We start from the raw sequence: 12,244 nt of genomic DNA on the forward strand, positions 1-12,244 counted from the left end.
GCTGGGTGCCAAGAGAAACAAGAGCAATCAGTAGAGAAGGAATAGAAAGAGGATCTTGAAAGCCGGCCTGGGAATAACAACATGTTGAAATGCGTTCACCGGCAAGGGCTTTGTTACCGTGCTTTGAATCCAAACACGAGAGCTTGGTGCCAAGAGGAGAAACTGCAGCCAAAGGCAGGTGTTCATTGCCATTCACCTCCCGCTCCGGGGCACAGCGGCAAGATCAGACCCCTTCCCAGCCACTGGCTCTTTCACCTGCCTCTTCTTGGGCCCCGAGGGCTGGGGGACTCAGCATCCGGGGGGTGCCATGCTGTGCACTGATCCAGGAGCAGCAGGAGCTGTGGTCTCCCCTTCCCAGGCAGCTCTTGCAGCATGGAGCACTGCAGGTCCTCTGAACATCTTCCCCAGGACACCGCCAGGCTCCTGTGCCTACAGCAGCAGGATGCTGTGACCGAACGCTGTGTTGGGGCTCTTCTGCAGCTCATTAGAGACAAGACACCCAGCCCTGGTGCATCCAGGGCTTTATGTTCTCCTGGCTGACGCTGCTCCGTGGCAGAGGACAGCACTGATCATCAGTGCAGCGGGTGAGCAACAGCGTGGAGAGGATTAAAGGGTAATTCCTCCTATGAAGCACTCCAGAAGTCACTGCTGTGCAATCTGCAAGGTGTGGAGGCAGATGTTGGCCAGGATACAGGTGAAGACAGGAGAATAGGACTTCCAAGGGGTTCTCCGTTGTGCGCATTGAAAAATGTTGCTGAGGAGGCCAAAGTCCAGTTCAAAATGTTGTGGAGCACTGAAATTTCTGTTCTTTTTATCCTCCCTTTGTGCTGGGGACAGAGTTCAGCATTTGAAAAATCCTTGCGAGGGAGAATCTCTGCCCCTCGTGTTCCTGTAAGTGGTCCCCAAACAACCAACTGCCAGAGGGGATCCCAAGTGAGGCACACAGATTGGAGTCAAAATTCCAAACTAAAGGTCTGAAGGGCGTAAATCCCCTCCGAAAACTTTGACGTAAGGGGACAAAATGAAGGTAGTCTGTGTCCTGTATCGGGTTGTTCAATAAGGAACTGTCTTACTAAATCTTCCTTGGCAAATGAATCCAGACTAGCTTGCATACGAACATTCGTGTGGGTTGAAAACTGGCTGGAGGACCATAAACAAAAGAAGCGAATGCCATCAATCTATCGAGTTGGAACAGGCATTTGGTGGGGGCATGGGGAGCTGGGTTAGAAACAGGCCTGAGTCTCCTCCTCAGGGATGGAGTAAAGCAGTAAGACCATGTTGGAGACACCTCCAGGTGATACCGCAGCAGGACCAGCTGCAGATTCCTGTGTGGGAAGGGAGAGTCCAAGCCTGACTTTCCTCAAATGTACCATGTTTTCACTTGCTTGACTTAATTGGCTTAATTCCTGCTTTGCACCAGCAGGAGAACAAACTCAATCATAGCACGGAGTCTTTGGTCCCCCATGCACCTGGGGGATGGCACGATCTTGACTTGATGACACTGCTTGGACAGGAGTGCAGAGGGTTCATCTGGGAAGAGATTCTGCCTTGACAATATTAGAGCTTGAGAAATGAACCAGAGCAGGAGATCAAAGAGGAAGGCTGACATGAATGTAATGATCTGGCAAGGGGAAAATTCCACTGGGATATGGACATGTGTGTTCATCCTGTCCTGCCAATGGGCAATGTTCCTGCCTCCTAATGTGAACGATAAGGGCATCATCATGTTGTCTGAGCACACGACGTGAGCAATCATGCCCAACAAACAGCCTTTGGGCGTGCCATGAAGTTGTAGCATGACCAAGAAGCCCGAGATACAGGAGGGGGTGGGAGCCTGTGGTAACCGAACTACAGCAACCATGAAGAGGTAAACCATGAGTTTGTTCCAACTTGGAGTGTATTGGGAATGCAGATCAAAGCCTGGAGGAATGTTCCCAGAAATCACTGGAGGGGGGAAAGGAGGGGAACAGAATCTAAAATCCACCAAACACGCAAGCTTTCCAAAGATAGTCAGCCAACTCTGGCTCCCACTCACCTTCCACTTGCCCCTTCTCTCCCTCTTCCATCAGTCATTTTAAATGCAGCTTTCCTTTCCTGCCAATCCATCTCACCTTAAAAGCTCCGGGACAGAAGGACATGCAGATGAATCAAGACTGCCTATCCTAAAGAGAGACCTGAGCAGGCTTGGAGCTGTGCTGTGGGTCAGACGACCATGGCCACAACAGCAGCTCCCCTTGCCCTGCGCCTGGGGCACAAAGGAGTGCTGCCTCTTGATCCTTCTCGCGGAGTTTTTTGCTTTGGGCCTCAGAAGCAAATGAAGAGCTGTGTCAAGGGAAGCCACGCTGGCAGCATCACTTTGAATGTTATTGTTCCCTTTTGAATAGGAAGGAAATGATCATTTCAGTAAATTTCCTATTGAATTTTGCTTCTGGAGATGTGTTCAGTGGGTGCCTCCCTGCCAGGCTGAGAGATCTGTGGGCAGTCAGAGAGCGAGAGGGATGGAAGGAACCAAGCAGCAGGAGACTGCCAGGTGACAGCGAACTGCTGGACAGGAGGCCCCAAAAGACCAACGCGTTCCTGGCCGACATTCAGAGGAATGGCACAGCTCCCTTGCCTGGGACACCCGGGTGCCTGGTGTTGGGAAGAAGGCGAAAGTAGAGGAGAGAAGATCTGGAAGCGGAGGTGAGCTGGGAAATGGCACAGGCCCCACGGGGCACAGCCAAGGACAGGCAGCAGCAGCAGGGACACGGCTGCCTTTCCTGAAGCTGGGAACGCTCTGCCTCTAGATTCACCCTTGGGCAGCACCCAGTGAAACCTCCCGCAGGTCTCCTTAACCCCAAGTTCTGTTTTATTGCGGTACTGAGATGCTGCAGGTGACCTAGCGCGTGTCCCTGCCACCCTGCTCCAAGCCAAGAGTCACGAGCTCCCATCCTGCCACTTCTGGAGGTCCCAGCTCCATGTAGGGATCCGGCAAGCAGGAGCGAGCCCTGCAACCACCTGACCGTACCCGGGAACATCAATACGAGGGCTCAGAGCCGCCGGGAAACACACCAGAGGCACACGCTGACACACGGAGCGCTGCAGCAGGGGCAGCCAGGAGCTGCGAGGACGGACAGACCCCGGAGCGGAGCCGGGACAGCCGGCCGGAGCGGGTGAGGATGTGCAGGAACACCTCCCCGCCTCCCGGACAGCACTCCCTGCCATGTGGAAATCAGCAATCAAAAGAAGCAATTACCCCAAATCACAGCCCCCAAGTGACAAATAGCCCAGCCTGCCAGGCAGCTTGCATGCTGCAACGAGGCAGGTTACGACCTGCTCACACACATTAAAGGGACGACCCTGTGCTGTTTATGCTGTCAGAGGCCTAATTACGGCAGTAATTTTCTCTGGATTCCCGAAGGGAGAGACGGGGAAGGAGGGAGCCTGGGCACCCAACGAGCCTGCTCTGCCACGGGGAGCTGCCGCCTCAGATCCTCTGCGTGACCTCTGCAGTCCTCACTGCAACGTGCTCCGTTTCCAGCCCGGATTATGCTGCTCATCCCCTGCACTTGTCGTCTTCACAGCCAAGACATCTGAAAGGAAACGGGCTTTGTCAATGCTAGGTGAATAATACAGCTTGTTTCCTCGTATCTGTGCCAGCCTCTCGGGTCTGCGTTGGAGTTTCTGAGAGACTGAAGATTCTCCTGATCACAAATGATGTTCACTATCTCATTTGGGGGATGCAATATTCCAGTTCAAATCACGTGGACAGCAGCAAGTTCCTTGCCATGTGTCTGTGGGAGCTCCAGCCTCCACGCCTGTCTGAGCGCAGGAGGGTCAGAAAGTAAAGCACAAACACCAGAATAATTTGGGATTAAGAATCAGGTCACCGAGCCAGTTTCTCATCTGAACCCTGTCCCCTGCTCTTTGTGCCGTCAGCCTGGTGGTCCCACTCTCATTGTGAGGCTGCTTTGCATTTTCTCTGCCCCTCCCGCCCCTTCACATCAGTCTCTTCCCCAGGCCACACTGCCCCTGTCCTTGCTTCATTCCAGAGCCCCTTTTCCTTTTCTGCCCGGATTTTGGGAACAGGCAATACGGAGGGGTCACACACCAGGCGTGCAGCACAGCTTGCAGGTGTTGCTGCGTTCTCCCCAGGAGGGCTGCAGCAAGATGCATCAGTTGTGAAGTGTCTGCAGACAAGGGGCTGTCATTACAAGGATGCTGATGCGTTACTGGCTCTTCTTTTCACTGCAGACGCCTCTCTGGAAACCAGATCTCCAGTATCCCAGGGGAAGCTTTCTCTGGCCTCTACAGCCTGAAGATTCTGTAAGTAATTCATTCCCCTCTGCAGGGCCACCACCATCCCTGCCCCCCAGCACCCTGAGCCAGGCACTGGCCATGCACTGAGTTGCAGAACGCAGCTTTACCAGGCGTTGCAGTGCCAGTTGCTGAACACGCAGAGGCTGACACGTCCCTGGGTGACTGAGGAGCTGCACCCACCCGAGGACCACCACACATCCCCAGCTTCCTCACTTCTGCTATGACACCCCATGGCGCAGCCCTCCACTCCGCATGGAAATGCACTGCAGGAGAACCTGCAGAAGTTCCCCTTTGGGTAAAGCTCTCCAAATCCCCCGAGGTGATGTCCCCCAGGTGCGGTGTCTCGGGGTGATGTGGACCCACACAGTCGGGTCCTGGAGCTCCGCAGCCATCAGGGCTGTGCCTGAGATCTGCCAACCCCAGGAAATGCACATCATAGTGACCACCCCACCTCTGCCTGTCCGCTGGGAAGGGCTGGGACTGCTCCTCAGGAAGCTCCGAGGGATGAAGGCCACCAGCAAGTTCTTCCCCCCAGGGAATGGTTCCACAGCCCAGGGCAGTCTCACTGCTCGCAGAGTCACACTTTTTGCATCCTGCAGGTCTGTGCAGGGTATTCAGCTGGGAGTCCCTCTTCCTCTCTTTCAGGAACCATCTTAAAAACCTGCAATAAACATTTCATCCCCAAAGGGATGTTTTGAACTCAGCCGCAACGTGAAATTGTTGTAGCCGGTCCAGTTTATACAGAGTGAACAGGTACGGACCTGCTCCGGGATTAGAGAGTATAGGGCTGTTTACTGTGTCTTCTGAAGATGTAAAGTATGAATCCTGCCCTAAATCTCAGGGCTTAGAGATTTATCCATCCCCTGCATTAGGCAACAAATCAAAGGAACTGAGGAAAAACCGCAGCTCTCCCACCCAATTTCAACAAGAGGAACTTTCTACTTCAGGAACTCGGGAGCTTTTAAAGCCGCTTTTGATCAATTTCTATTTGTGTCAGGCCTGGGGAACTACTGATGCAGAACGTAAGAGCACAGCTCCTGCAGGTTGCAGTCATGAGAGCAGTGTGCTGCTCTGTGTGATGCCTGCATGCACCCAGGAACAGCGCTGTGAGTGGCTGCAGTGCAAGGAGAGGGCAGAGGGGCTGGAGATAGAGCTGAGCCCAAGACTTCTGCTTCTGGCAGCGTGCCCTGCCCTCAGCCAGGCTGTGCTCCTGACACAGAGTGCCCACTGGGCTGCCATACCAAACTCTCTGGCTGCAGGGCTGCCCTACGTTTATGCCTCCCCACTTCCCATGGAGGTCTGCAGGGGACTACCCAGCTCCAAGACAAGGAAGGAAGGGTTGATGCTCGCAAAGAATGTCTCTTTGAGAGCAGTTCTTGCTTCCAAAAAGAAAGGCACTGCCAGCCCTTCAATTTCCAAAGCCTCGAGTCCCTCCTGCCCAGGTTTGCAGGGTATGTCAGGCTGCCATGTGCTCCTGCTCTAATTGCTGTCTGTAACCCCACAGATTATGTGTGTATGTAGCTATGAGTTCACTCCAGCCAGTGAGTCCCTGCTGCCTCCAGAAGCAGCATTCGCCTTCACATTTTTGTCACTGTGATGGTGACTGGGGGATGTAACCAGGTGCTGGAGGTCTGTAAGTTGGTGTACCTGCACGGCACACAGAAGTGTGCCCTGAGCTGGTCACACTGAGCTGGGGAGCATCAGACAGCCCAGCTGCACCCACGTCCTACAGAGCTGCACGGGGAAGGGCGCGGTGGCCCAGGCTGCTTCCTCACTGCTCCCCATCCAGATCACATCCTTGCTCCCTTGGGACCAGTAGAACCACTCCTGCAGTCATGTGCTTTTCTCTTCACTTTAATCTCCAACAACAAACCACACATCTTGAAGGAGGTATCTGGAGAGGGAATCTGAAAAGCCCATGAGGCAGGAGAGATCAGAGAAATGCTGGGATATGAGGTATTACAAGCGAGGAACGTCCTGTCTCTCGCTTTCAAAAGGGCCGAGGCATCAAGCTGATTCCTAACCGGGCTGCTTCCATGGGAAACCAAAGAAGTGGACGTGGGGAGGATGAGTCACCTGTCAGGCTGTTCCCCTGGAGGTGCCAGGCTCCATCCGACAGCCAGCGAAGGCTCTGGGATGCGCTGCTGGGATAACTGACTGCACAAAGCTGGGGCTGGGCAGCTGAAAAGGGGCGGGGGGAGATGCCAGAGACCCACGGCAAGATGAACTAAAGGGAAAATGAGGCAACTGAGGTCACCTGCCCTCAAAGAAAGGTGAACGAGGATGGAAGTGATCCTTTAAGGACAAACAGCACTGCGATGAGGAAGGAAACACTTCTCCATACCTGAATGGCAGGACTAGCAGGCTTTGGAGCGGATGGCACAGGGGAACTGAGGACACATCACCGCCGAGGATGTGCTCGCTGTCACGGGGTGGCCGAGGTGAGCCGGGCAGCGCGGGCTGTGCACCCAGCTGCAGCCTGCAGCTGTTCGGAGCTGAGTCACTGGGCTCGGAGCTACGGCCTGTGTGACAGGGTGACCCCAAAGAGACAGGGACGGTAATTAATTCTAATGCAGTGGGGCCTTAGAGCTCGTTGCAGTCATGTGCGTGCCCAGAAGTAAACTCTTGGGCTGCTAAGGGGCCTGGTGCTTTCCCGGTCTTTCCAGAGAATTAACTTCTGTTTAAAAATGGATGGGAAACACCCTGGGAATTCCTTCCCAAACCTGCCCATGCAGATGGTCCTCTCCCTGCCCTCAGAGTGAATCCCAGAGCTTCTGGAAGCAGGACCAGCTTGTTGGCTTTGCCTCCTCCGGCTGCTCCAGTGCACAGAAACCACCTGGAAAGTGGCCATAAAGATAGGCCTGTGCAGAAACCGTGCGGGGCACAGCCAGGGGAGCAGGTGTGGAAGAGAGCAAGTGAAAAGCCAGGCATTTTGCTGTCAAAAAACCACCGTGACACAGAGGAATGTGCCCAGGATCTTCATTTACTGAGCCCTAGGCCTGCCCCGAACCAAAGCAAGATGAGATGTGTCCTCCTTGGCTCCCTTAGCTGAGCACAGGCTGGCAGTTGATGGGAATGTCTCCGTCAAAGGGCTTTGTGAATGCACCTCTCCCAGGGCTCTGCTCTGCAGCATGGCCAACCCTGACCCTCCCCGTGAAGTCCAGGATCCATGCTTCGGGGCCAGCATCATTAGAAATCAGCTCCATTGGCTGCTTCTGTCCTTTGCCAAGCTACTTCTCTCCAAAACTATCTCCTCAGTCTGTGCTCCCCCATCCTTGGAACTTTCCAGGGCAGCAGAATGGAAACTGTCCCATCCTTCCAGAACTCCTCGTGAGCCGCCCAGACCCTCATCTCCAAGCTGAGCTCCATCAGCCATGAAGCACAGGTCCTGATTGTCCACGTGGCTGATCCTGCGCTGCCATGGCTTCACACCGCATCCCACCCCCCCTCTGCACAGAGGGGGTTGCCAGGCTTCTTGTTTTCCTGGCTGAACATGCTGTAGCAACGGCAGCACTCGCAAGCCAAGGAGGGATCCCACACCAAACTTCACAGGGAAAAATTCCAAGCACAACCCGAGCCTGCCTCACCCCGAAACATGGAGGGCAGAATGCCTGGGTGCATCCTCTTGGCTGCAGAGCCGGCACCCCCGCAGCCAGCCAGCCGGGGATGGCCCACCCCATCGCTCCATTCCTCAGCAAGCCTCAACCAGCCCATAGCAGCACACAGCCCCAGCACTGCCCACAGCATGCCCACACTGCGCAGCGCTGCCTGCACAAGCAGGCTGACCCCGTGCTCCCACCCCACGCTGCCCCGCAGCCACCACCAGGGCTGCTCTCCATCAGCTCGTAGGCTGGAGTGAGCATGGCACGAGCGGCCTCGCTCTGCGCAAAACACCTCTCCTGGCTGGTGGGACCCTTCCCCATGGGACACACTGGTCACATCCCACACTGAGCTGCAGCCTCAGCCTGTCAGGTGGTGCAGGGCGGGCACTGGCTGGCTTGGTGTGTGAACGCACATCAAAAACGTCACCAGAAGGCCAGTCTGTCCCAGGAGGGCGGGTTTGCAGGTGGCTTGGAATGCTTGAGGATAGGCTCTGCCTGACAACCCCGAGTTTGAGCAGAACAGACCATGGGAATGGTGTCAAATCCAAGGGAGATGCTCCCGTGGGGAGGGAAGAGGAATGTGCAGAGGTTGGAATGTCTCTAAGCCTGATACACGAGCTCCAGGCACAGTTGCCTTAAGCAAGACCAGCCCTTTGACTGCGCTGGCTGAATCACTTCGGCCTCCCAAGATGGGGACACTGGATCATGCACAGACCTGTACCTGAGGGCTGTGAGTCTGCTGAGACTGTCTTGTGCAAGGATCCCGGTGTGATGGGACCATTTTCCTGGTTGTTCAGGTGTGGTCTCTTCCAGTAAATAATCTTTCAATTTCTGAAACCAAAACATGCCCCTCTGAAGCACCATGATTTATGCTGACCCCAATCAGAGCGACCTCGCCTCCTCTCGTAGGTGTGCAGCCATCCTCCCCTCAGCAGCAGCGCTCAATGTCAGCTCCAGGGTGGAACCCCCAGACCCTGAGATGTCCTTCCTTTGAGAGAGGACCATTTATCTCTGTGTGTATGACACACAACTTCTTGGCAACTTCTTCCATTTGGTCAGAAAAACTTTTGTATTCTTCACAAAGTTTTCCTTTTTTTCTAATTATAGGATGCTGCAGAACAATCAGCTGAGCCGCATCCCTGCAGAGGCACTGAGAGATCTTCCAAACCTCCAATCTCTGTAAGTCATTAAGAATCAATGCTGCAAGCTGTGCAGTCCCTTGGGGGCAGGACTTCCCAGCACTTGAGTCATTAGTTCCTTTGTCAAGGATGTTCTGTCCCTTCTTCCTTTTCTTTTCCAATTAAAGCAAAGATTACTGTCACTTAGCATTGAAGGGAGGGTGGTTTTCATGGAAGGAACACTGTTGTGGTAAAGGATGTTGAAATTACAGCTCCCCATGTGTGCATAGTGACGAAAAGGCCACCAGAGCCAATGCACTTTTCAAGGAATGCTGGAAAATGTCCACCCAGGAGGGTTCTGTCCTCATCACTGCAGACCACAGCGGGGCAGGGACCTGATGGCACACGGAGGAGGAGCACTGTCAGCACGGGAGTCCTGCCCGCACAAAAGGCCGTTGTGTCAGAGTAGGAAACGCCTTAAAACACTTCCAGTGATTCAGGCACGAAGCTGAAGCTGTGATGATGCTCTTCATTTAAAGTAACTGTACCTACAGCAGCTCTGTGCTGCTGCACTCAACCAAAAATCACACATCACCAAAACACGAAGATTTCCTGAGTTGGGGACAGGTGGCAGTGTAAATAGCGCGTGCAAAAAATGACAGGGGTTTGCACTTTCTCCACTTTCCTGAGGACATCTGAGCACGGTGCAGGACCCACTCCTGGACTCTGGGAGCCCGGCGTGGCTGGGGGGCACAGCCCTGCTCGGGGTGGGACATTTCTGAAGGTGCAGTGTGTGTTACTGAGGTTTGTTCCGCCTCCGTGCCACACACTGCTGCAAGCATCACCTGCTGGTGTCCATCCAGTGCTGCTCCCCCAGGGGAAGGCACTGCTCTCAGGGCTGCAGTTCTTCTAGTTCATACTTGAAGGAGAGAAACTTTTCCTTCTCACTCCATTCTAACAGGGCAGCACTGCACTGAGAGGAAGGATACCCAGTGTGAAAAGCAGTGTGTCTCAGTGTGGACAGTCTCTGTGTCTTTAGACAGGTACAGAGCTGCTTTGCTTGGATGTCACTGTGCTGCCATGACTTCTCTGCCTAACCTCAGGCCAAGAACCTCCAGTAGAGGTCTGTGTTAGAGAGATCTTTTTTTAAATTTTATTATTTTTCTAATATCTGAGTCATTTTCCACACATTTATGAGACTCTCGTGTATTCGTTGCCAAAATATGAGCCAGCCTGGAACACCCATGAGACACCACAGTGCGGTTTCTGAGCAGCACTGGTTGTGCTGCCTGAGACCCAGTGTGCTCCTATTGCCCCGAGCCCGTTCGTCTCCATTCCGAAGGGAAGTGGCCTCATGCTGCACCATGACAGATCCTGGGTGGCACTTCTTGGAATATTAACTATCTGCACTGCAAGTTGGAGACTCAGCTGGGCAGAATGGGCAGCAGAACAGGGAGGTGAAGATGGGAGCCAGCAGGAGTGGGGGGGAACAGATATGGACTGCGTGCTGGTTGTTCTCTTGCTCTTTCAGATATTTGCATTTGATGTCCATGTTGGTCATTCTGGGATTGAGGTGGGATCTGAAGGGAAAGCATGCACCTTATGGACATGAGAAATGGAGTTCTGAGTACTCATCTCTTTTCTCAGGAGTCAAAGTTATGGGAGCTGAGAACAACAGTTCTGAGCTTAGCTCTGTTTGTAGGACTGCCCAGGAAATTCAAGGGATGAGATTGAGGAAAGGGCACAGAGCGGGACCCACTATGGGACAGGGAGAGGCTGGGACCGCAGACCAAGCTTCCTAGCAGGCGCTGGGGAGTCTTGCTTCATCAGGGAAGCACGCTGGGGAGCCGTGGGGAGGATTAGAAGGAACACGCACGGCTGATGGCAATGCTGTGAGCCCTGAGAGGGGTGCCAAGGCCTCACGTCAGGCTCTGATCCCGCTGTGATCCCCTGGCAGGGTGTTTGGTGCAGTAACAGCACACCATGTGTGTGCTGAGAGTCGTGTGTCAGTCTAATTAACGACTTTGTGGTTTGTGAGCACTTACCTAAAGGAGATGGGCACTGTGTCTGTTCCTATGCCAGGCAAAGGGAGTCCAAGGTGTTTCAAAGTAAGCAGGTGCTATGAATTATAATTACCAGGCTTGCAGAGGTAGAGGAAGGAAAGAGAAAAGAAAGCTGGTGGATTAAGAGATCAAGATAAACTCTTCATTTCTCTTTTCCAAGCACTCATGGAAAGCGGTGGGAAGAACTGGCTCTTTCTGGAGCTCAGCACTGCGCAGAGGGGCTCAGTGTGTGTCTGGTTCTGGGCAGGGGTTGGCACTGGGCGTCCCTCAGCCAGGGGCAGGACTGCAAGACACAGAGCACCCAGTCAGGATCCTCCCTGCTGGATTAAGGCATCCACCCACTGATCTCCTGACCCGCAGGAGCTCATTTCTCCTGCAGAGAGCAGGATCACGGAGGCCCTGAGCAGCCTGGGAATAGAGCCTGGACACAGCTGGCACAGAGACACTGAACATCCAGCCTGCAGCGGGACATCAGCAGGCTGAGGGGTTCGTCTGAGCTCAGCTCCTTGTATCTAAGCAGTACCCTTTGGTCAAGGGAGAGAAGTAGGTGCTTTGGGGGGAAACTGAGAAGAACCCTTCCAGCTGAACCATTCCATTCCACTCCACTCCATTCTAAATGGCACCTCTAACTAAAGTAATATGGATCCTCCAACCCGCTGTCTTGGGATCTTTAGCAGGAATGTTATGAAGTCTTAAGGAAGTTCAGCAGACTGCTTCATCCCCTGTCCCTCGAGGCATGTAATTATTGTTACATATATACAGCTAGAGATTAAAATGCAAAGAATGACTTATAGCAATTTGCAAACATGTGGACTTTGATGTAGACAAAGCAGGAAAGCTTCCCACCTGATCAGTTTCTCACAAGCATATAAATTCTTATGACAGAAGGAAGGAGAAAAGACTTTGGAGTCGCCACAGCCTGAAGAGCTCAGTCAATTCATTCCTCATTCCACATCTTTGATCTCGTTGAGATTTAGCAGTTTGCTGTTAACAGCAATAATCTCTATAAATCACAGGCAATGCAGTAAGGCTTAAGGAAGGTGTTGTTTCCATTGAGAGATGGGAGGATAAAAGTTGTAGGAAGAAGCAGACCTCTGTAAGGTCAGCTGGAACGTGGCATTATGGTGGTCAGTCTGGGTCGGGTCTGTTGGGAAGCCAGGTG

General features: G+C 53.5%; 1 protein-coding gene across 1 annotated transcript in view; it reads left to right on the forward strand.

Moving 5' to 3' along the window:
* The window catches only part of LGR6 (leucine rich repeat containing G protein-coupled receptor 6), a 69,301-nt gene that overhangs the window by 27,566 nt on the left and 29,491 nt on the right, over positions 1-12,244 (forward strand). The window contains exons 3-4 of the mRNA XM_085210654.1: positions 4,234-4,305; positions 9,009-9,080. Coding sequence (XP_085066780.1) covers positions 4,234-4,305; positions 9,009-9,080 — 144 coding nt within the window. The remainder of the gene's footprint in view (positions 1-4,233; positions 4,306-9,008; positions 9,081-12,244) is intronic.

The sequence above is a fragment of the Meleagris gallopavo genome, chromosome 28, assembly GCF_905368555.1.
Source record: "Meleagris gallopavo chromosome 28, MGAL_WU_HG_1.1, whole genome shotgun sequence".
NCBI lineage: Eukaryota > Metazoa > Chordata > Aves > Galliformes > Phasianidae > Meleagris > Meleagris gallopavo.